Raw genomic sequence first — 23,653 nt, 5'->3', positions numbered from 1 at the left:
TCCCTTTGAAGGCTGTATAAAACTTTCTACCAGCATGGAGCGCAATAATGGAGAAGTGGGTTCTACGACACTTCCAGTACAGGACTCACCACTGCTCCACAAGTCTTCACATTTTTTTTTCCATGATAGCAGCTTACCTCCAACCGCAAGGCGTCCTCATCTACCCTTACTTGGTCAACTGGCTACTGGCAGCGGAATCCAGAAAGGAAGCTCAGGAATCAATATCCCTACTCCTTTTACTCCTCTCTTCCCTAGGGGTGAGTGAATATTGAAAAATCAGCTTTTTATCCCACAAGGTCCCTGGAGTTCATCGGCAAATGCATCAATGCAGTCTCCAGATGTGCTTACCTGCTGAAAGACACCCTGGAGTCTACTGGACCTGATTTGCTTCGGTGTCATCCAACCCCTCAGTCTCAGCCAGAACTGTTCTTTGCCTCCTCAGCCACAGGGCAGCATGTACGTATGTCACAGCGTTTGTTTGCCTGCGCTTCTGCTTCCTATAACTATGGCTGCAACCAACCTATGGATGCCATTCTCACCATCCCATCAGAGATCATCACTTCCCTCCGATAGTGGACAGACCCATTCCAAGTCTGCTTCAGAATGCCCTTCCTCCCATCCTCACCGAGCATGTCTATCCTAACAGATTAATGGCTGTGGAACACAGATGGGATATTGCATGATGCAAGGAAATTGGACTACTTGAGAAACCAGGATGCACATCAGTATCCTGGAACTCTGAGCAGTACTCAAGGCATGCCGCACGCTTTTGCTGTCCATCCATTCTCGTCATGTTCTCATCATGTCGGACAACACCACTAGGGTTTACTACATAAACAAGCAAGCAGGCACAAGTTCCCTAGCACTGTGTGTGGAAGCCATGTGCCTCTGGAAATGCTGCATTGTACACTGTATCCTCTTGTCAATGGCCTACCTTCCAGGGATGCAGAATGCCAACGCACTCAGCAGGAACTTGACAACCAACCATGAATGAGAACTGCATGACATGGTAATAGCAGATGTTTTTGGTCAATGGGGAACTCCAATCAAGGACCTCTTTGCATCTCACACCAATGCCATGTACATTCAGTACTGCTCAAGGGGAGGACTCTGTCCATTTGCAGGGTGATGCGCTGGTCGTCACCTAGTTGGACTGGGTCAGCTGTGTCTTCCCTCTCTTACCACTTGGGCCATCCATTCTTCAAAAACTCTGAAGGGAGAGGGTGATCAGTCATCCTGATCGCTCCATTCTGGCCTCACCAGTTCTGGTTTCCTCTGCTTCTCCATATTTCAAAACATCCTCCATTCCTGCTCCTGATGTTCCTGGAACTGCTCACACAATACAATGGCAGACTCCACGATCCATAGACACTTCACCTGACAGACTGGTCTTTGCATGGACACCTCTGCTAGCATGAGAGTGTTCGTTGGCAGTACGAGAGGTCCTCTCCAATATCAGGAAGGACTCTACAAGATGATCCTGCTGGGCTAAGTGGGCACATTTCACATCCTGGGCCCAACAGAAACGAGGCTGTTGGCATCCAATGTTCTTGAACTATTTCCTCTATCTAAAGGCATAGAACTTGCTCTCAACTCCGTCAGGGTGCACTCAGCAGCTATCAGTGCTTCCCACCCTCCGGTGGAGGGTCATTCTGTTTTTACCCACCCTTTGACTGCCTGGTGACTGAGCACTGAGGAAAAAAGTGAATCTAACTGTCCACTAAATGCTGGAAATGCACAAAGTAAATTGAGAGGCAAGATAAATGTTTTATCTCTAATCTATATTGTAGTAATCTTAGTTTTACTCCTAGAGGAATTCTGCACCACTGCGCATGCACAGAATTTATGTCCCCTGCAGATTTCTTTGTTTCCCTGCAGAAAAATGACTTTCTAGTGGGGAAGCAAAGGGAAGCCATGCGTGGTCATGTGATCCTTCCCAGAAGTATGGTTTGGGTGACCAAGGCAGCCAGCGAAGAGGGGAAGCAGGCAAGATGGGGGAAGACCTAGCTGGTGGTTTCTACCCTGTGCCAGGCTCAGCTTCTAGTCTTGGGTGGGCTGGGGAGGATAGGACTTCCTCTTCCCTTGCACGGCATCCGGGGCTGGGTGAGACCCACCTTCAGATTTCTCCCCCAGCTATAGGAAGCTTTGCAAACTCCTCCCGGCACTTCCTGCACCCATCGCTTCTCAGGTGCAGGAGGTACAGGAAGCTGCTCCCCCATCCACCCAACCCACGTGCATCCAGACCCCCTCATACCCAGACCCTCCTCCTGCACCCAGAAAACCCCCTCCCCCCGATGAGCCCCACTCCCCGTGCACCTGGACCCACCCCAATGAGCCACCTGCACCTGGATCCCCACCCTACTGAGCCCCAACCAGCTACACCTGGATCCCCACCCTATTGAGCCCCACTTCCCCCAGCATCTGGACCCCTCACTCTGCCCACCACCCCAATACCCCTCGATGAGCTATACCCCCCCGCTGATCACCTTCCCCCCTGCAGAGTCCCATTACCATTGCATCCAGAATCCCCCAACAAGCCCCTGTGCTGATCGCACCTGGATCCCCTACTGAGCCGCCCACACCCAGATTGCCCCACACAGAACTGTCTTAACCCACAACTGGATTCCCCCATACTAAGCCCCTCCACATTTGGATCCTGCTTTGCTGAGCCTGCCTGTCCATGCCTGGCGCACTTGGCATGGTGCGGCAGGGCCTTGGGGTGTTTCTGGGGAAGGCCTGGTCCTTGCGCTGTGTCAGGGTTGGGTGCAGCCTCACTGCTGAGTCTGTGTCCCGGGAGGAGCTGCACAATGATCTCCCACCTCTGTGCAGCCATTGGCCTGTGCTCCCCAGTGCTGTGCTGGAGCCTCCACACATATTTGACAAATAAAATTTGCAGAATTTTAAAATATTCTGTGTAGAACAATTTTTTTATTTTTGGCACAGAATGCCCTCAGGAGTATTAGTTGTTGCAGTGTGAAAACAGTAGGTCCACAATTTTCAGATTTAGATGTGATATTTTTTTCTTCACTTAGCGATGTCCCTTTAATTGTTTTAAACGTACTTTGATTCTGTTCTGAACTATTTCTGGTTCAAAATGATCCATATTAAGACTGTAGAATCTTAAGCAGCTAAATTTTTAGCAAAGTCAGGAAATGTAAAGGTTAATGAAGTGATAATTTATCACAATATTGCACAAAATTGAATATTTTATGCTCTATACTTTACAACTGTAAAAGGAATGTATTAAAGTAATTAACTAAAAAATGCATAAAAATAATACATGCATAATGTCTAAATTAACACTGCTGTTGGAACCTTAAATTTTGTATTTCCTTACTTACGGGGGGGGGGGCGGGAAGATGAGGAAGATAGAAATTCAAAAGCTCTTCGATTTTTGGAGTTGGTAAGCTGTTTGTTGTATAGCTTATACAGCTTGCAGAGCTTATGAAATTTACCAGTGGAACTTTGTCCTTGAACCATGTTTTTCAGACATAGTGTGTGCATGTAGATATGAGCAAATCTTCAGCAGAATGTTCTTGGTATGCAGTTTTTGAACACTTCCTTACTTTAAATCAACTTTTTTCCAACCAAACAAGGGCAATATAACAAAACAAAAAAATTAGTTGGAATTTTTTTTTATATTCCCATAACTCAAAAAAATTGAACAGATTTGACTCAGACTTAGAAAGAAAGAAAGAAAGAAAGAGGGGGAAAAAAGCCACATGGACTAAGTATAGAAAATCTCACCTGAAAAGGGAGAAGGGTTATCACATTATAAGGAAGTGAAAGCAGAGTTATAATGTAAATTGTTTTGCAACCTTAACTGTACCCTCAATCGCTGGTATTCTGTGATTCCATGCCCACCGACTTCAGTCCTTATTACAGAATAGTACTGCAGAATCTCAGCTTTATTTTAAACAGTATATCTAGACTTCAAGATTTTGAAGAGGATCCTGAAAACATGCAATGGTATCTTCCTCCTGAGTGTGCAGAGAGCCTGAAAAAATAGCTGTAAGATGAATTTGTAGTGGAATTTATGCTATGGTGTATAGAATAGAGTGGTTGCTGCCTGCAACTGCTATAATGTACACTGGATTAAGCGTGTCTTCTGGTGAGAGTATTGTAGTTGGGACAGAAGCTGGCACTAAAAACAGTGGAATATAGTAGGAAAATTTCTGGTACTAGATGTTGATGGAGTAGGGATGTAAATAGATGCTGCAGTTGGAAAAAAGAGTCAGAGTCCTGGTGTTTCAGTTAGTGAGTAATTGCTACTATTCTGGGTGACTATTTCATGAAGACAACAATTTGTGAACATTTGGCATTCTTCTGAAGGAGTGAGAGAGATGGCTAATTTGTATCTGTAGTCTAAAATATAAGTATTTTGTAATGGGAAGGAATGGAATCAGCAGGGTGGTATGTTATTTGTGATGCTCTATCAGAATATATAGCGCTCTGGTCGTCTGTAGTTGTGTGTGTTCGTAGATTCACGTTGAGCGTGTGTTTGAAAATGATGGCAGGAAAAGTAAAGTTGTGTTGCATACTCAATTTTCAATTGCTTTTACTTACATTATGAACCTTATTTCTTCAAATATCAAAAGCTCTTGACAATAAAAAATCAAGGTAGGCTGTGGTCTTCGAAACAAACCATTCTTGAACTATGTGATGAAGTTTTTTTTTTTTTAAATGCATTCTTGTTTCAAAATGTGTCACTTTTTCACTATTACCTACCCAAATGGCTCAACTAATGTCTGAGACTTCAAAAAAAAAATCCATTCAATCAGAGAAACAGCATAGCAATTTTCAGTCCAAAAGTACTGTTGAATTGCAATATATTTAGAATGAAACATGGTTATTGCTTCTGCAGAGTCGCCAATACAACCTTTGCATTTTTTAACTCACTTAGGATAAATGTTTAGAATTGTGAGAAGTCTTCTTCGAATCAATCATAAAATACTTCATTATGACAACATATAATTACTTTTACCTTTTAAGAAAATACTTTGGCTAAGTAAACTGACATTTTTTTTTGTGCGGAAATACTATTTTACAGACACCAGGCTTGAGAGCTCGTCCTGGGAGGCTGCAGTGGTTTGCCGAGAAGTGTATTGCAACTAACCAGGTACATTTGTTGCACGATGTCTCCTGTCTGTTTGTGATTAATACTTCAATGGTAATACACAAATAAGTTGTGAAGTATTTCGTGCATATCAAAATTTACATAAACAGTAATGATGTAAATTGATACTTTATATTTAGTGAAAAAATATATAGTCTTATTTACATTTCCAAATTTTTTGACTGAACATGTGTGTATGTACATATTTGTGAGCTGCATATGTGATTATACATATAAAAATTAAATTAAGCCATAGTCTGATGTACAGATATTTTATATTATATAACTTTTTTCTTGTTCTCCCTCCCTCCGTCCGCTCCAAGATGGAAACTTTAGAAAATATGGTGGAAATGACTCAAAAACTATTTGAGTGTGATAGAGATCAGATGTACTACTACCTCCTAAAATTATGCAGTAAGTTAACTGAAAATCTTTTCTTTTGCTCTGTTAGAAACTGTTATTCCAGTGATAGCTTTGTGGGAATTTTTAATTGTTTTAATAGTGGAAGCCTTAAACTGTGTAATGGGAACAAAATGTAAGTTTTTGAACTGGTTTTGGATTTTCAATTAACCAATTAAAACTATATTTCTCAAAAGGACCATTCTCGGTGTTGATAGTAATGATGTGTAGCACAGCTCTTGATGGGAATTTTCTGACTTAGGTTTGCTTTGCAGTCTACCAATTCTGTTTAGGCTGCTCAAACAGTAAACTCTGCATTTTTGCAATGAATTTCTTCTCTGAAACCCAGAAAATTTTCCTTTGATCCTTAACATGATCTTTTGTCACAGATCATGGAGAGATTTTTTCCTGGCTTGTGAGGTGGCCTGAAAAGTGCCTTTTGTCCCTACTTTCACTGAACCATTTGCTTTATCATCTCTCCTAGTTTCTTTTTACATCCCAAGAAAATACCAGTGTTGCCATGTTTCAAAACTCTTATTCTGCTTCATTTGTCTGAAGTTACATCCATAGTTGTAGCCAAAATAGAACCCATAAAAGTTAAAACTTGTTGGCGTTTAAATTTTTCAATTTATTCCATGTTTATAAATCAAGTAAAATACTTGAGAAACGCCTTAGGTTTTATTTATCATGGACTCTATGTATTTGTAACATGCTCCAAAGTTTTACCCATAACTTGTTTGTTGCTGTGGCTGTGATTTGTGCTTTTGGATGAGTGTTTTGTTGTGGAGGCTTTTTTGGGTGGGAGGGAAGGGAAAATGGTTTCAAATATAGAATTAGTTATGTGATTGCTCTAACCATTTAATTTTGGGGCCACTTTCTGTAGCAGAGATTAGATTCCCATTTTCTTTATATTTCACAGCATTAATAAAAATTAGCCAGAAATATGTAGACTGCCTGCAAGCAATTATAACTGGGTGAGATCCATTCCAGTCACATAAAGTGGTTCAGGCTCTGTATGGGTGTGTTGGGAGGGATAAAATACAACTCTCTACTGCAGCCCAGGGCTAGGGTTGCTGCAGAAACCTGCCTGCCAGAGATTTCTAGCCATGAGCCATAATAGCCATTGCACTTCCACTGTAACTGTTGCTGAGTTTTCTGTGTCCACTGGATCTGCAGACCCTATGTTACTCCACCTTCATGCCCAACTATGTGGGATCAGCCTGGAGACCATTTCTATAACACACAGGGGTGTAGAGCCACTCCACCAGCATAGCCTCCACACAGTAACTATGTAGGGCTTTAGTGATGAAGAAGGCCTCGTACTGACCCTCCATCCCATGAGTAAATTTTATCCAGTGTGATTGGCCTGTGTACCAGTTGGTCAATTTACTACCTTTTGGTTTTAAAATAATTTGAAGAGGGAAAACCCCTGCTAATTTCTGTTACAATTCTTTGTAGTTGGTATTGTATGAAGATTCTGTAGCTAGATTTGTTTGGCTGAAAGGTTATAAAAATTTCCATTATCCCTTAAACAGTCTCTGTGCCCTGAGCACCCTCCCTGAACCCCAACCCCCGCTGCACCCCAACTCCCTGCCCTGAGCCCCCTGCCGCATGCCACACCCCTCCTGCACCCTGAGCCCCCTGCCTGCACCCCAACCCCCTGCTGCACCTCATCTCCCTGCCATGAGCCCCCACCACATCCCTCATGCACCCTCTGGGTGCAGGGAGGCAGGAGGAGTTGGGGTGGGGACTTCAGGGAAGGGGTGGGAAAAGGCGGGGCCTCATGGAAGGGGTGGAGTGGGGCCAGAGCTGGGGGCAGGGAGGGGTGTATGTGTCAGTGGTGCGGCCCTCAGGCCAATGAACTAGCCCTCATGGTCATTTGAGTTTGAGACCCATGTTGTAAAGGCGCGGAACTCACCCCCGTGGCACCTCCTGCAGGTTGTCTCTAGGAATTAGCTCGTCCAGCCTCCAGAGCACCCTCTGCAGGCTGGTGTCCCTCCCAGGACGCAGTGCCTCTTGTCTTTGGGCACTGCCCCCTGGCAATACCTCTGCAGTCTTAGGGTCTCCCCACCCAGGAGAACCCCCAACCTTCTATCCCCAGCCTGCCTTAGTCGTGGGCTACTGCTAGTCACCAACTAGCCTCCATTCCCTGGGGTAGACTGCAGTATAAGCCACTCATCATTGTCAAGGAGGGTTTGGACCTGCTGCCTCTGCCTACCCCTGGGCTTCCCTCTGCAACCCCCCGTACCCGTTGGTCTTCTGCTAGGCCGCAGCTTGGGGCTTTCCAGGCTGGAGCCTCCCCAGCTCCTCCGCCTTTCTCCAGCTCTGTTTCACTCAGGTACTCTGCCCAGGTCCTTGCAGCCAGGTCCATCTCCCTCTACAGCTGGAGAGAGAGTGCTGAGCTCCTGGTTCCCAGCCTCCTATATAGGGCCAGCTGAGGCCTGACTGGGGCTTGGCCCAGTTGTGGCTGCTTCCCCAATCAACCTGTTAGCTGTTTTCCCTGCCACAGCCCTCTCCCAGGGCTGTTTTAAGCCCTTTAGGGCAGGAGTGGGTTAACCATCCCCGTACAATATTCTTGCTACAACTGTTGTAAGATGTAGTATGTATAATTTCTTAATAGTTGGCTCTGAAATAAGATTTTCAGGAATGATTTATCTTAACATTGATTTTGCTATTCTGTGCAGGAAAGATTATCATTGCCAGAAACTATATCATATACTTTCAAAAATGCTGCTCATTCTGGTTATCCGGAAGCTTGGGGTACCTGTTTTTCATGTTCTAGAGATTAGATACTGAACAATGTGTTTGTATTAGGACATTAGAAAGTATTATAAAAATCAGCAAAAAACTTCAAGAAAGGTCAAATAAAATCTGTTGGCATGGATATTTATCAAGAAACCTTTACAACACTTAGTTCTAATTGTGCAAGGGAAAACTTATCATTAAAGCCTGAAGTAGTATGACACATTTTTTAACAAATGTGCAGCGTTTCCCCCCGCCCCTCCCAAGAATGTAATCTACATCTTAACAATTCTATATGCCAAAGAATATTTAGCCCAGAGCAATCCAGTGACTTCAAAGCATAAACGTCTGAGAAGATAACCACAATATATCCTTCTATTATTAGAACTAGAGATGGTGAGTTATTACTCAGATTCAGTAGTGCTTTTTCTGCAAACTATTAGAAAACTGCCTTTTCACGTCATAGAACGTAGGATGTTTCCTGTCCTGATTAAACTTCATGCAAGCAGAAGACATGAATAATGCAACAAAAAATGGCTACAAACCTATTGTAAATCTTTCCTTCATGCCTTTAATACCTTTCACTTTCTCAGCAGCCTCAAAAAGCTTTAAAACCAAGCTATATTTGTATTTCCATTCTGGCTTTATAAATGTTGGTTCATCATAATAAAACAACTGGGCCTAAAATGTAATCTTGCTTCACCAGGAGGTAGTCCTCCTACTTCCGAACAAGCAACCTGTCCTCTCCAACAGTTACTAAGTCTGACAGCATGTCTGCTGAGAGTAGAAATCTAAACAGATATAATTTATCAAACTCTACCACACAAATTCTTCAGTCTACAAGAAAAGTCACAACAAATTCCATCTACTCAAATAAATGGGAAAGTTTTGCAACTTTCTGTCACCATAAAAGACAAAAGCTATGCACTTGCCTGCTTTCAACCATTGAAGACTAAGTATCAAAACTATTCCACACAGGAGTATAATTGAGAGTTCTCATGGAATACCTAGGCCATAGTTCTCTATCTGCTTTCAAATTTTAAGTGGAGCAAAATTAATAGCCTTCAATCGAATCTAAAATGTGATCCTGGGTATAAAAAACTAACCCATAATTATGTAGAACCAAGAGAGGACAAAGCTCTTAGATGTTTAAGAAATCTTCTTTTATCTGAACTTCTGAAATAATCTAGCCCGTAAATTTTATCTTCAGCTTTTGACAATTTCAAATAACAGATATCATGTGTATGTAAGACATTCAAAATCAAAGATGCTTTTGCCACTGAGTAATCCCTCTCTTGGTTCATAAGACTATATCGCCTTTATTGGGAGATGAAAGTTGCTTGGAACCATGAGCTCACCAGAAGTTGATCGTGAAGAAGGAAGCTGTTCTAACTTGTGTTGCTCAAGCTGAGGGACCACAGAGAGTTCTAGGGCATCTGCCTCAGGTTTTATATCCTTGGAAAAATGCATGCAGGTTACCTTTTATCCAGAAGAGGGAATTAATCTAAAAACACACCATATCCTGGTCAAATACTTATCTTTGAACGTCCCTACCAGTTGGCAGGTAACCTCCAAAGACTGATATTGACAAGAAGTTGACATCAGGAAGTTGACTCTATCTCTGAAGACTAGTACTACCTCTCCCCAGATGCAAGGAAAATGGCACAAAGAGGCAGACATGACCTCTCTTTGTGGGAAAACTAGACATCAGCCTTCCAGGGAAAAAACCACTCAGGGGCTAGCGATGCTGGATTGGCCTCAAGCTTGGTGCTGAAGAAACAAGGCTTTGCACCAGACTTGATGTTGGCTGCAGTGCTGGTGTCCATGTTGGCACCATCTACAGAATTGCTTATGGCACTTAATGTTTCTTTAATGGAGGAGTCTACCAAGGATGTCATTGGCTGATACAGAGACCTTTTTTGACACTGGTACAAGATTCCCATATATGTCAGTTCTGTCCCCGATGAGGCCTATTCATCATCTTTTTCAACAGGGTATACCTTCTCACTGATGTACAGCAGGGAGCCTTCTCCCCTGTGATCAGAAGGCAATCCTATGGAGCACACCAGAGGAGACCATCACATGGATAGCAGTGACTTGGCCAACCCCAACAAATCTAGACATATCAGTATTGTGCGCCACTGTGACCCTACTGGAGTTATTGGGGTACACCATCTCACATCTCCAGGAGCCAGTCGCATTACCACTATGCTAGGAAGCAGTCATTTGTGCTATCTTTAGACCTCCAACACATGACAGAGAGGAGCAGGAACAGGGAGGTGAGGAGGAAAGGGCACCAGAACAGGAGTATCACCACATCTCTTCCTATCTCTGCATCTTTGATACCTTTGCCCCATGACTTCAGTGCATTCCAAGAGCTGTTTACCAAAATTGCTTGTTACAATTTCTGTTCTTCAAATAATGTCCCTCTTTGGTGCTCTACCTCAGGTGCATATGTGCTTCTCAAGCCCTTGATCAGAGATTTTCCATTAGTAGGGTATGGTCGGCACATGCATGTGCTCTATACAACCTTGTGCTGAAGTCTGAGAGCATATAGGGCTCTCCTCAGTTCCTTCTGTACTGCCTCTTCCTGAGATGGAGCTCTAGTATGTCCACCTGATGTGTGCTTCAACATGTGTTGCAGTTTAGTTAGTGTAGTATTATTTGTTGTTTAGTATTGAATTAGTTAGATAGTTTGGGAAATTCTAGTTTTTTCCTCTTCCCTTTTTTTTCTTGTCCATTTTTTCCTAAGGAGCATATATAGCCTAGCAGGGCATGCCTAGCTCTTCAGGTTTCAAACACGGTCTTTTTTGTTGGAGGTGACAGCGACTGTAAGTGTGTCCATTGCATGGGAAAGTCCCATATCTCCCAAAAGAGTAACGTTTGCCTAACTCTAAAATCTAGAACTCAGAAGAATCAAGAGACCAAACTGAAGCTGCTGATGATGGAGTGCTCCCTTTGACCTGCTTCTGAGTCAGGTCAGGGAGATTGCCCCCCCTCCTTCCGACATCTGTCTCAGGTCAGATCCAGTGATCCTTCAGCTAAGGTCACGCCTAAGAAGGGGAAGATCTTGGAGGACTCAGGGAAGGCTCTGAAGAAAAGAAGCTGTGTCTTCCACCACAAGGAGACATCTCTCAAGCAGTCCTGAACTCCTGCTAGTTTTTGACTTGGTACCATGAAGGCAAAAGACTCTACCTCTGGTACCAATGGAGCAGGGAGATCTCAAAGCACTTTGGAGAAACAGCGGTGGCAGGGCTCTGGTACCGTCCACCTCCAAATCAGCACCGTCCATTTCAGACTCGCTAACGGTACCTTGCCTGTCTCCATCAGTACTGACAAAATCAAAGCACACACTTCAGCTCCAGTGCCTATGCACTCCAAACCAATGGTACTACCCAAGTCAACTGCAGCGTCGGTACCAATCCACTTTATATCATAGGAATTCCATTATTCCAGGGACTTGTTAGTATGAGATGAGTCTCCTCTGCTTATGGGAACCAAATGACCCTCTGATACCAAGAATCTGCTCTCTGGATTACCGTTGCAGAATTCTCCGCCCTTTTCTACTGGGGCACCTGCACTGGGGGATGTTGAGGCAGAGTCTCCTCCTTATCAGTACAGGGTTCCCCTCCTCATCATTACAGAAACCCATACTTTGTCAGAGACCCGTAGCCACGTCAGGGATAGTGGGTCCTGGGTACCACCCCCTGTCCTGTATGTGCTTTGGCAATGGCCATACTGAGATCCTCGGGCAGCATATTGGGAGCAATTTGCCAGACCTCCCTCTCCATTACATCAGGAAACTAGGGGGTTACAGTCTCCTCCACCAAACCCCCAACATGAGGAGACTTTTGAGGAACAGAGACTAGGGCAGATAGAGAGGCTACGCCTCAAACCTCTAATTCATCTGCGAATGAAGCAGTTATGCCTCCTCCACTACCACTGATGGCTGATAACTTTTATCAGTTCCACGACCATGTGAATGAGATGGCGGATGCTCTCCAGATAACTTTTGAGGAGTTTAAAGACTCAAGTCACAAGCTTCTGGACATTTTGCAGCTGGCAACACCTACCTGAGTTGTCCTACCCATTAATGAAGTACTCCTGGAGGTTTTTTAGCAAACTTCTGCCACCATACTGCCAACTTGTAAACTGACAGATAAGAATTATGCTCCCCCAGAGGCTTAGAATTTTTCTTTTCCCGTCCCTGTCCTAATTCCCTGATGATAGATGCTGCAAATAAGGAAGGTAGGTGGCATTGTTTCAGGTGTACTACCAGGAAGCAGGGACTAGAAAAGTTTAGACCTTTTTGTATGGAAGGCCTGCTAATTGGCAACCCTCCATTTTCAGATCACAAACGGGTGATCATGACCAAGTATGACTACGCAAATTATAAGTTTGCATCCTTTATTGAACATCTTCCACGGAAGCATAGAGAACAATTCCAGGCATTATTTAGGACTGTCAGTTATTAGCCGGAACCTCTCTGCAGGATCTGCAAGGAGTTAAAGCCCTGTGCCAAGAAGAACAGGGATCAACGGCTCTATTCCTTCTGATGGGGGCAGCTCTGCATCCCCCATCAGAGCTGAGCCATGCTGACTCAGCACTGAGCACCTCAACATTGGTGAGAAGTGCTCCAGCTTCTCTGAGGGTCAGACAGTGATGTGATGCCTGTCATTTCTAGCACTGAGGAAGGATGCCTCTTCTGCATCCCAGGACTCTTGGCACTGTCAGGCATTTCTGGTACAGAGGAGGTCCACACCTTAACAGGACTCTCGGCACTGGTGCCGTGGAAGAGTGGCTGGGCGCTCACCAACTCTGAGGTCCGCTGCTCACAGGGAAGCCAGAGTGTGTGACCCATGCCGGGCCAATCAGATTCAACAGCTGCCAGCATAGTACCATTGACTCTAGCCCTGAGAAGGGACCCACTGAGTCTGCTACCGTTGGACTCTCCTTGGCACTACCATCTATTCTAGAGACGTTCGAGGCAGCAAGGGAGCTATCATCATTCCGGGTATCGCCATCCCCGGGTGCAAATGGCCTGGCCAGCAAAGTGGTAAATGCCAGTGCAGTGGCCCTTTTAGAACCCCTGGGCATTTCAACCAGTCCAGAAGTCACAGTTGAGGAGATTGTACTCTGTTGTTTTGGAGTTAGCGCTCCCCCACCACCTTGCTCAGTGCAGAAACCTCAAGCTGATACCGAACCTAGCACCAAACCCCAGGACTTGGTACCGCAGGATCCTTCCAGGGCTGAGAGAGAAGAACAGGGCCCTGTACGCATAGAGGCATCTTCATCTTCCTCACCTGATGAGACTGTAGCAGGGACGTTGGTTGCAGCCTTTCAGGACAATTACTGGGCTCATCAGGAGTGTTGCTCAAAGCCTGAGGGTTCAGGCAAAGGAAACATCTGAATCTTCTCATACCTTGGTGGACATCTTGATCTCTTCTGGTCCGTCATGAGCGGCATTGCCCCTGAACATTGCCCTTCTAGAGCCCATTAAGGCCCTCCAGCAGACTCCAGCCTCACTGTAACTCTCCTCTAAGAGGATGGAGAAAAAGTACTTTGTCTCTACAAAAAGGTTTGAATTTTTATATACCCATCCTCTGCTGCTACGAGTTCAACTCTTGGGGGCATGATGTCCAGATTCAAAGAGCTGTTGCCACAGGCATCCAATGTCAAATTCTTAGCTCTAGTCAGGGAAGGGAGAGTGGTGGCAAAAGCATCCCTTCAGGCAGCTTTAGACGTAGCAGACTCTGCGGCTCAAACCATGGCTTCCACTGTGGTCATGAGAAGAAGCACATGGCTTCAGGCCTCGGTCCTCTCCTACAAGGTCCAGCAGACTATCCAGGACCTCCCTTTCGAGGACACATTGCTCTTTTCAGAGCAAACAGATTCAAAGCCCTACAGCTTGAATGACTCTAGGGCAGTGGTGGGCAACCTGTGGCCCATCAGGGTAATCTGCTCATGGGCTACCAGACAATGTGTTTACATTTGCACGGCCACCTGCAGCTCCCAGTGGCCAGGGTTCACCATTCATGGTCAATGGGAACTGCGGGAAGCAGCACAGGCCGCAGGGACTTGCTGGCTGCTGCTTCCCACAGTTCCCATTGTCTGGGAATGGCAAACCACAGCCACTGGGATCTGCAGCTGGCCATGCAAATGTAAACGAACTGTCTGGCAGCCCGCCAGTGGATTACCCTGGTGGGCCGCATGCAGCCCGCAGGTTGCCCACCACTGCTGGAGGGCCACTCTAAAATCCCTTGTGTTCCACATCCCGGTTCCTATAAGGAAGTATTTTAAGCCCCAACCATTGCCCTGTTTCTGCCAGCCTCAGTCAAGGTAGGACTACAGTAAGAGGTGGGGCAGGAGCTATAAGAAGAGGCCTCGTCCCCAGTTCTTGTTGACCCCGGACCTGGCCCTGCCAGACAAGCGTGGGTTCTAAACAAACTTTTTGAGGATACACTTGAGGATGGCATACCAGGCCAGTGTGTGGATCCACCTTCCCCAATTAATGTGGACCAATTATCACACTTCTGTTGAATACAGGCCCAAATCACTTCAGATTGTGGGTGCTACACACAATAGGTCTGGGATACACCCTGCCATTCAGTTCTTCCCTTCCTTCCTTTGCTCCCTCCTCCTCTTTTCCCTCCCTCCCGGACTCTTCTCACAAGCAACTTCTAATCGAGGAGGTGCAAACACTCCTGCAAGTGGGAGCAGTAGAGGAGGTTCCTCCGGAGCTGGAGCAGGGGTTCTACTCCTGCTATGGCCTAATCCCAAAGGCCAGTGGTGGTTGTGACAGGTTGGATCACAGAACTCCCCATGGGAGCTGCCACCTGATGTGCCAAGTCTACTTCTGCCCCTGCTTTCCTGCCCTGTCAGTTTACGACTGCAGTGCCCTTCCTTGTTTGAGCCAGACCTGCTACAAACCCAGACCCAGGTCTGAATCACGTCCCCTAACCACTGCAGGCTTACCTGAAAGCAGCTAGCAGAAGTGTTTTTGTCTTTAACACTCAGATGCCCAATTCCCAATGAGGTCTAAACCCAAATAAATCTGTTTAACTCATCAATTATTTACCCTCTATTACAGTGATAGACGGAGATGCACAGCTGTTTGCCCACCCAGGTATTAACACATACTCTGAGTTAATTAATGAGTAAAAAGTGATTTTCTTAAATACAGAAATTAGGATTTAAGTGGTTCCAACTAGTAACAGACACAACAAAGTAAGTCACCAAGCAAACTAAAATAAAACATGCAAATCTATGTCTAATCAAACTGGATACAGATAATCTCACCCTTAGAGATGCTTCAGTAAGATTTTCCTCAGACTGGACACCTTCCGGGCCTGAGCACAGTTTTTTCCCCTGGTACAGCTCTTGTTCCAGCTAGGGTATTTTTCACGGTAGCTTCTCCCCCTTTGTTCCATTTCACCTATTTATATATCTTTTGCATAAGTCTTTTACATGTCACTGCAAGACTTCATTACCCAATTGCCAGCACACAGATATTGAGGAAGACTTACAGGTAAAACAGAGCCATCTGCAGTCAATTGTCCTGGTTAATGGGAGTTGTCAAGATTCCAAACCACCATTAATGGCCCACACTTTATATAATTAAAATAGGCTCTCAGAGTTATAGTTCATATTTCTAATTTCAGATACAAGTGTTACATTTATACAAATAGGATGATCACACTCAGTAGATTATAAGCTTTGTAATGATACCTTACAAGAGACCTTTTGCATGATGCATATTCCAGTTACATTATAGTCACTCATTAGCATATTTTTATAAAATCGTATAGACTGCAAGGTCACAGTGGTCTCAGACTCATCCTGGACCTGCGAAACCTCAAACCTGCGAAGAAGCTGAAGTTCCACATGGTCTCCTTGGCCTCCATTGTCCCCTCCCAGATTCCAGAGGAATGGTATGCTGCCCTTGCCTTGAAGGATTCTTACTTTCATATCTCAGTCTCCCAAGATCAGAAAAAATTCCTCTGATTCATTGTGAACCAGGTACACTACCAGTTTACCTTGCTCCCGTTCAGCCTGTCAGCAGCGCCTTGGGTATTTACAAAGTGCATGGCAGTTGTCACGGCCTTCTCGAGTAAGCAAAGGTATAGATTTATCGTTAACTCGATGACTGGCTGATCAAGGCGCAGGTGCAGGCAAATGTAAGATAAATACTGTCAAGCTTCAAGAAGTTAGGCCTGTTGATAAATATGCAGAAATCGACGCTCTCTCCAGTTCAAAGATTAAAATTTATAGGGGCGGTCCTTGACTCCGTCCAAGCCAGAGCCTGCCTTCCAAAAACCTAGTTCCAGCCCCTAGGCATGTTCACTGAGAGCCTCAGAAACCACCCCACCACTATGGCAAGAAACTGCCTAAAACTCCAATGGCACATGGCCTCATACACTTACGTGGTACAGCATGCAAGAGTATGACTCAGACCTCTTCAGACTTAGCTAGCATCAGTGTACAGGCCGGAATTGCTTGGACATGGTTGTCACTCTTCCCCCTTCAGTGATCACCACTGTCCTTTGATGGTTGGACGTGAGGACAGTAAGTGCAGGTGTCCCATTGTCAAGAACACATCCGTCAATATCTGTAGTTACCAACTGCACCTGCACTGGGTTGGGTGGCTCATCTGGAGGTACTCAGAATCCAGGGCCTCTGATCCCAGGCGGGAACTCTCTCCATACATCAATGTGAGGGAACTCAGAGCAGTGCACCTTGTCTGCCAAGTGTACCGGTTCCATCTGGAAGGCAAGTTCGAGCTGGTACTTACAAACAACACAACAGCAGTGTTTTATATAAACAGACAGGGTGGGGTACACTCCTCTCACCTATACCATGAAGCTCTTTGCCTGTGGGATTTCTGCATAACCTACTCAATACACCTTAAAGCTTCCTATCTTCCAGGGGCACAGAACTCATTAGCTGATCGTCTCAGCAGATCCTTCTTTAGTCACAAGTGGTCCATTCACCCAGATGTTGTGAAGGACATTTTCCAGATAGACATGTTTGCGACAAGGCACAAGTGGAAGAGTGTGCAATTCTGCTCCTTCTTGAATCACAGCCTGGGCTCGCTCATAGACATGTTTCTTCTCCCTTAGAAGGACCATCTCATTTATGGATTCCCTCCCATTCTGCTTATACAAGGTCCTGTTGAAGGTTGGAAGGGAAGGATGGAGATTGATCATGATAGCCCCAGCCTGGTTCACCACCCTTCTGGACCTCTCAGCGGAAACACCAGTCAGCCTGCCTCCATTTCCAGATCTGAACTCACAGGACCACAGCCACCTACATCATCCAAACCTCGAGTCCCTTCATCTGATGGCCTGGAAGCTCCATGGCTGAACTCCTTGGAGCTAGCGTGCTGCAGACCAGTTCGAGAGGTCCTTTCAGGGAGCAGGAAACCATTCACTAGAGCTATGTACCTGGTAAAGTGGAAAAGGTTCTCGATCTGGTCAGCACAAAGAGGTGTTTCACCCATTCATTCTGGACTACTTACTTCACCTGAAGCAGCAAGAGCTAACTGTGTCATCGATTAGAGTCCAACTTGCTGCGATTTTGGCTTTTCACCCATGAGTAAATGGCCAGTCCGTCTTCACCGGCTCGATCTGTAGTCATTTCCTCAAAGGCCTGGACAGGCCTTATCTCCAAGTATGACAGTCAATCCCACCTTGGGATTTCAACCTAGTATTATCCAGGTTCCTGGGTCCCCCATTTGAACCCTTGGCAACATGCGCTGTCATCTACTTCTCCTGGAAGATGGCCTTTCTGGTGGCCATTACTTCGTCTAGAAGGTCTCAGATTAGGCCCCTTGCTTCAGAACCTCTTTACATGGTATTTTTCAAGGACAAGGTCCAGCTGTACCCTCACCCAGCCTTCCTCCCAAAGTTTCAGAATTCCGTAGTAACCAGGGCATTTTCCTGCCAGTCTTCTATCCGAAATCACATGCCAATAGCCAGGAAAAGAGACTTCACTCACTAGATGTCAGACATGTGCCTGCCTTCTAATAGAAAGGACTAAATCATTTTGGGAAATTATTTAAGTTTTTGTGGTGGTAGCGGTCACGATAAAAGGTCTTCCAGTATTAGCCCAGAGAATCGCATCGTGGATCACTTCTTGTAGCCACACATGCTACGACCTAGCAACGGTCCCGGCCCTAATGGTACATTCCACAGGGCCTAAGCATCTTTAGCTGCGTTCCTGGCACAGGTCTCAATCTAGGACATCTGTAGAGCATGATACTTATTCAGTTCACACTTTTGCATCACACTATGCCATCATTTAGCGGGCTAGAGACAATGCTGGATTTGGCAGAGCTATGTTAGTCTGCTCGTTAATGAACTCCAAACCCTTCTCCTACATCTGCTTGGGAGTCATTTACATTGGAATGGACATGAGCAAGCTCTCGAAGAAGAAAAGTGGTTACTAACCTATTCTTTGAGATGTTTCTCGTGTCCATTCCAAACCTCTTTCCCCCCCCAACCCCCTTCAGAGTTAGCTAGCAAGAAGGAACTGAGGGGGCAGTAGGGCCCTATATACTGGCTCTATGAAGACCCGACTCAAGGAGGCACCAGAGCTGACCTCACAGATACCACTGAGGGAAAACTTTCTGGTGGCAGTGCACGTGCCACGTGCATACCTGTGTTGGAATGGACATAAACAAAACATCTAGAAGAACAGTGGTTATGGAAGGTTTGTAACCATTTTTTCTGGGATTAGTTCCATCTTGTCTCTAACAGCACTGCTGCTGTTGTGAGGAAAAGGTTATTCTTATAGCTGCAGAAATCCTTCTGTTCAAGGTAAGTTTCGCTTTCCACAGTTCCTGGGAAATAGTTTTCCCATCATTTTGTTCTAACCCTTAGCACTCCTTTGGAAGGCTGTTGCATACATGGGCATTCCTAGCACTCTGGGGTCCTAGTCAGGACTGGCTTCAGGCAGCAGCATTCCAAGCAGATGCTTGAGGTGACAGTCTGCAAGGGGCGGCAGTCCGTGTGCTTTTGTCCCCAAGTTCAGCTGTCCACGGCAGCACAGCTTCTGTCTTCCGGCTGAAGACAGAAGCTGCTACCAAATTGCCACTGCCACGGAAACGCGCATGCCGCCCTAATGGCACACTGACTGCCCCCACCGTTCATGGCAGCAATTCAGCGTGCTGCTTGGGGCAGTAAAAACAATAGAGCTGGCCCTGGTCCTAGTCCAGTAAATGGAGCATGCCCACCAGTTGTAGCCTGTTCGTTTCATACCTCAAAAGTACCAAAGCCTTAGGGCCGCAAAGTTGCTGCAGACAAGATGTTAAAATGCTGCACCAGATGGCATCTTAGGCACCTGAAAAACTATTCACAGAAGTCCCTGAGGGCATTGGGGAAAAAGTATGAGTCTCACCTGAGGAATATTTATAAAGTAAGTTTCTATTCCTCTGCAGAGTCATTCTCAGTTTATAAAGTTCTTGTTTTATTGGGGGAGGAGGGCAAGACTTTCAATTCCTGCTGATTTTTCTACTAACAATAATTAAGCTCTTCTCATCATTCCCCCCTCCCATTTCTGTGATTCACTAATCACTACTTCACATTAGTGGTGAATGAGGGAGAAGCTACTAACAAAGAAATTATCAGGTAAGAAATTTCTTATTTGTTAACAGCTTCTCACCTCATTCAACCCACCCTAGTAGTCTGGTAAATGATCAGAATACAAATTTATGTCTTTCTCTAAAGGGAGACTTGGGTATAACTGACTTAAGGTTAATTAATATATTAATGCTAATAATTGGTTGCTGAAGGGTTTCTAAAGCTTTGGAAAAACTCTTCTGGTGGCCTAAGCTGGAGCCCCTGGCAACAACACTGGACTGCCTCCAAATTACATGGGGTAGGGGGTGGGTCTAACTTGTTAGTGATGAATGAGGAGAGAAGCTGCTAGCAGAAAATTATAAGGTAAGAAATTTCTCATTCATTCAGTTCCATTCTTGCAGCAGTCTACATATTTTCCACTTGTTCAGTCTTCTCACATCCCACGGCATCTAGATTCCTGAAAGGATTATTGCATACTTGCCCACCTGTCAAACCTCCTATAACTTTCTCTCAAGCTACTTTCAGAATGGTGCTTGCACTATCTTACCCTCAAGGTGGGCTGTCTTAGTCATCATCACATGGAGATAATTGACCTTTATAGCCTAAGCTCTAACCCCCTCTTTCCCCATACAGTATTCCACGGAGATATGGTGGTGTTGAGACCTTATCTGAAGTTTATTCCTAAAGTGGTCTTGAAATTTCTTGAACCAGTCCTTCAGTTTATTCTTGTTCTTCCCTAACCCTTGTTCTGTTCCAGAGAAGAAAAACTCCACACTCTGTTTCAGGAGCCTTATACTACATTGATAGTCTGAAGGGCTTATTCTGTCGTCTTGTCTCTTCCTGGCTATCTTTGGTGCTTCGAAGGAGTAAACCCTCTCCTTTGAGAGCATGTTAAAACAGATCACACTGTGCATATCGGCCTGCTACCAAATGGCTGATGCATCTTTCCTTCCACATATTACGGCTTACTCCACTAGAGCACAAGCTACAGCTACTCTGCTTTAGGAACGTACCCATATCTGGAAACTTTAGCCTCCTGACTTTCTTTAAGAACTATGCCTTTGATCTAGTTGAAAGGTCAAATGCCAATTTCAGAATAATTGTTGAGTTAAATCAAGACTTCTCAGTCCCACCTTCCAGATTGGACACTACTTATCAGTCATCTAGAGTGAGATCCACACTGACTCATACTCAAGAAAGAACATTACGTACCTTACAATAACCGAGGTTCTTTGCAATGTTATCATCAGTGTGGAGGATTCCATGACGCTCTCCCCATTCCCACTTTTCAAAGTCCTCCACATCTGATATTCTGCATTAGTTAGGGAACTGTGGCTTTTGTGCCTTTTTATGCCCTCGCCAGAGCAAACAGGATGATAGACATAGCCCGACATAATTCTATACCAGTTTCCCACACATGAGGTGCAGGCATACGTAAAGTGGGATCCACACACTGCTGACACCATCTTGAAGAACCACAGTTCATATACGGGTAATTAAGTTTGGTTTTTGGGTTTTTTTTAAGAAGTGGGATTTAGAGAGAGAGGATTTTTTTTTCCATTTGAATGTGCTAACATTTTTGTATAGTCATGTGAAAATGCTAGACACTCATTCCCTGTCCCAAATGAGAGCAATTGCACAGAACTATAAGTTGGGTAGAAAATTTTTGGATTTGTTCCTTTTTGAGAATGTAACCTCTGAGAGTTGCTTTGAGTCTGTAGAGATATGCATGTCTTCTTAAGGAGCTCTTAATTTATTGACATAGCAGCTTCAAAGCTTCTGAATTCCTTTGGGGCGACCTCAACAAGACCTTAAGTAGCTTGGAAGTTCCTATGAGACAGTTTAAAAGTTCTCTGAACAAAGTTGTTTTTTTATGCATTAGAATCTGCACGAAATTTTAAATAGAGCAAATTCGTGAGAGAACTGTTTGTCAGTCTTCAGAGAGATGATTAATACCGCAGAATTTGTAGTGAGGATTAAAGGGAAAACATCAGTGTAAAAATCACACTTCTGTCAGAACCTGTTTTACATACTGTTGTTTCTTTTTGGTTTGCTTACTTTATGCATGTAAGAACTTTTTGTGTGGTCAGTTTGTGTTCCTGTATATGCTCAGTTTCCAATATTTTCTGTGTTGCCACAGTGAAAAAGAACATTTTTTAATATGGGGGAATGTGATTAAAAAGTTACAAAAACTGGTGCAGGGTCTCAGAAGCTCATGAAACACTTGCATTTATATCAACATAATTATCCAACCTTGATGTGATATTTCCAGACAAGTCTTTTAAGAGTTATTTTGGGAACTATATTATGTAAACAAAAAGGAGCTGAATGTGGAAGTTAAAAAATGATTAGAAGTCAAGAAGTCATTTTATGTCAATATTTGCCTTAAAGAGAAATTGTTCTTGGTTCTTAACCTTTTGTCACTTGAGGTTTCCCAGTTTTTCATGGCTAAAATCTAAGGCCTGGGTGCTTCAAACACTTAAGGCAGGTCTACACTACGGGGGAAAAGTTGATCTAAGCTATGCAATTTGAGTTGTTAGTAGCATAACTCAAGTCGACATAGCTTAGATCTGCTTACCGTGGGGTCCATACTACGCTATGGTGAGGTGAGACGCTCTCCCGTCGACACCCATTACTCTTCTCATTCTGGTGCTTCTAAAAAGAACAGAACTATCTTATATTTAATTTTTGATTTTGCGTACTTTTTCATTATACAATTTTTCACTGAAAATGTAGGATTCATATCTGGATATGTATTAGATGTGAAGACTGAATCTTGTCTTTCAGAGATCAGTAATGACTGGCGAAAAGCTGATGCAACTTGGACTAAAATGCAGGAAGAAAATGTTATTCCTCGTGAGACAACTTTAAGGTTATTGGCTGATACTCTTAAGAACAATGGTCAAGAAGTACCATTTGATGTGCCTGAGGTAATTTGCGTTTAACTTTACATACAAGTGCAACATTGTGTTCTTTTTGTTTGAATCATGCTTTTTTTTTTTCCATGTGTCTCTTCATGTTGTATGTTTTTTAATTAAACTATTGCTTTGTTTTAAAGATTTGGTATGAAGACCATGTAGAATCAGCTTCTGTTTCAGAAAATAACCCTGAGAAGAAAGTGTTGATGCTCTGCAAGAAGGGCAGTGTCCAAGGTAAACTGAAAACTGGTCTTTTTTTCTTTGGCTTTAAAGAAGCAAGGTTCTGTCAATCAACAAAAGTAACCAGTGCTCTCAAAAACCTAATGCAATACCTGAGTCTAGAATGCAGGGTTTAAAATTACAGTAGTATTTTTGGAATCTGTCAGACAAGTGTGTGCTGGGTGCAGCATCCAGTTCTGCAGTATCCTTTGTGTAACTTACATTTCTGAGTTTTGTCAGTTGCATTGATCGAATATCAACGGGTAATGTCTGTCAAGATCAGTGTTAAAGACCACTGTGAGGCCACTCAGCACTGATAGCTGTCCAAACATATAGGTTTATTTTAAAAGAAATTCTCCTGTCCTGTACTTTTTATCAGTAATCAGTTGAACACATTGTATTATTGTAGGTTTTTCATTTTCATATATTCTGTATCTAGTCCTTGGATGCAGAAGCAATGAAATACCAAGTATGAGTAGGGAGACAGTAGTATCTGTTTATACAGCATTGGTGAGGCCATTACTGGACTATGGTGACCATTTCTGGTGTTCACACTTCGAAAAAAATGTTGAAAAATTGAAAGGGCTTAAAAGATCGACAAGAATCATTTGAGATCTGGAAAACATGCCTTACAGTCAGAGATTTAAAGAGCACAGTCTGTTTAGTTTATCCAAGAGAAA

At 44.2% G+C, this 23,653-nt stretch overlaps 1 protein-coding gene across 1 annotated transcript in view; it reads left to right on the top strand.

The window, feature by feature from the left end:
• Positions 1 to 23,653, top strand: part of LRPPRC (leucine rich pentatricopeptide repeat containing) — a 164,957-nt gene that overhangs the window by 105,676 nt on the left and 35,628 nt on the right. The window contains exons 26-29 of the mRNA XM_030557665.1: positions 5,051 to 5,119; positions 5,440 to 5,530; positions 22,624 to 22,766; positions 22,895 to 22,988. Coding sequence (XP_030413525.1) covers positions 5,051 to 5,119; positions 5,440 to 5,530; positions 22,624 to 22,766; positions 22,895 to 22,988 — 397 coding nt within the window. The remainder of the gene's footprint in view (positions 1 to 5,050; positions 5,120 to 5,439; positions 5,531 to 22,623; positions 22,767 to 22,894; positions 22,989 to 23,653) is intronic.

This window comes from Gopherus evgoodei, chromosome 3, assembly GCF_007399415.2.
Source record: "Gopherus evgoodei ecotype Sinaloan lineage chromosome 3, rGopEvg1_v1.p, whole genome shotgun sequence".
Classification (NCBI taxonomy): domain Eukaryota; kingdom Metazoa; phylum Chordata; order Testudines; family Testudinidae; genus Gopherus; species Gopherus evgoodei.
This window is presented reverse-complemented; position numbering and strand designations above follow the sequence as displayed.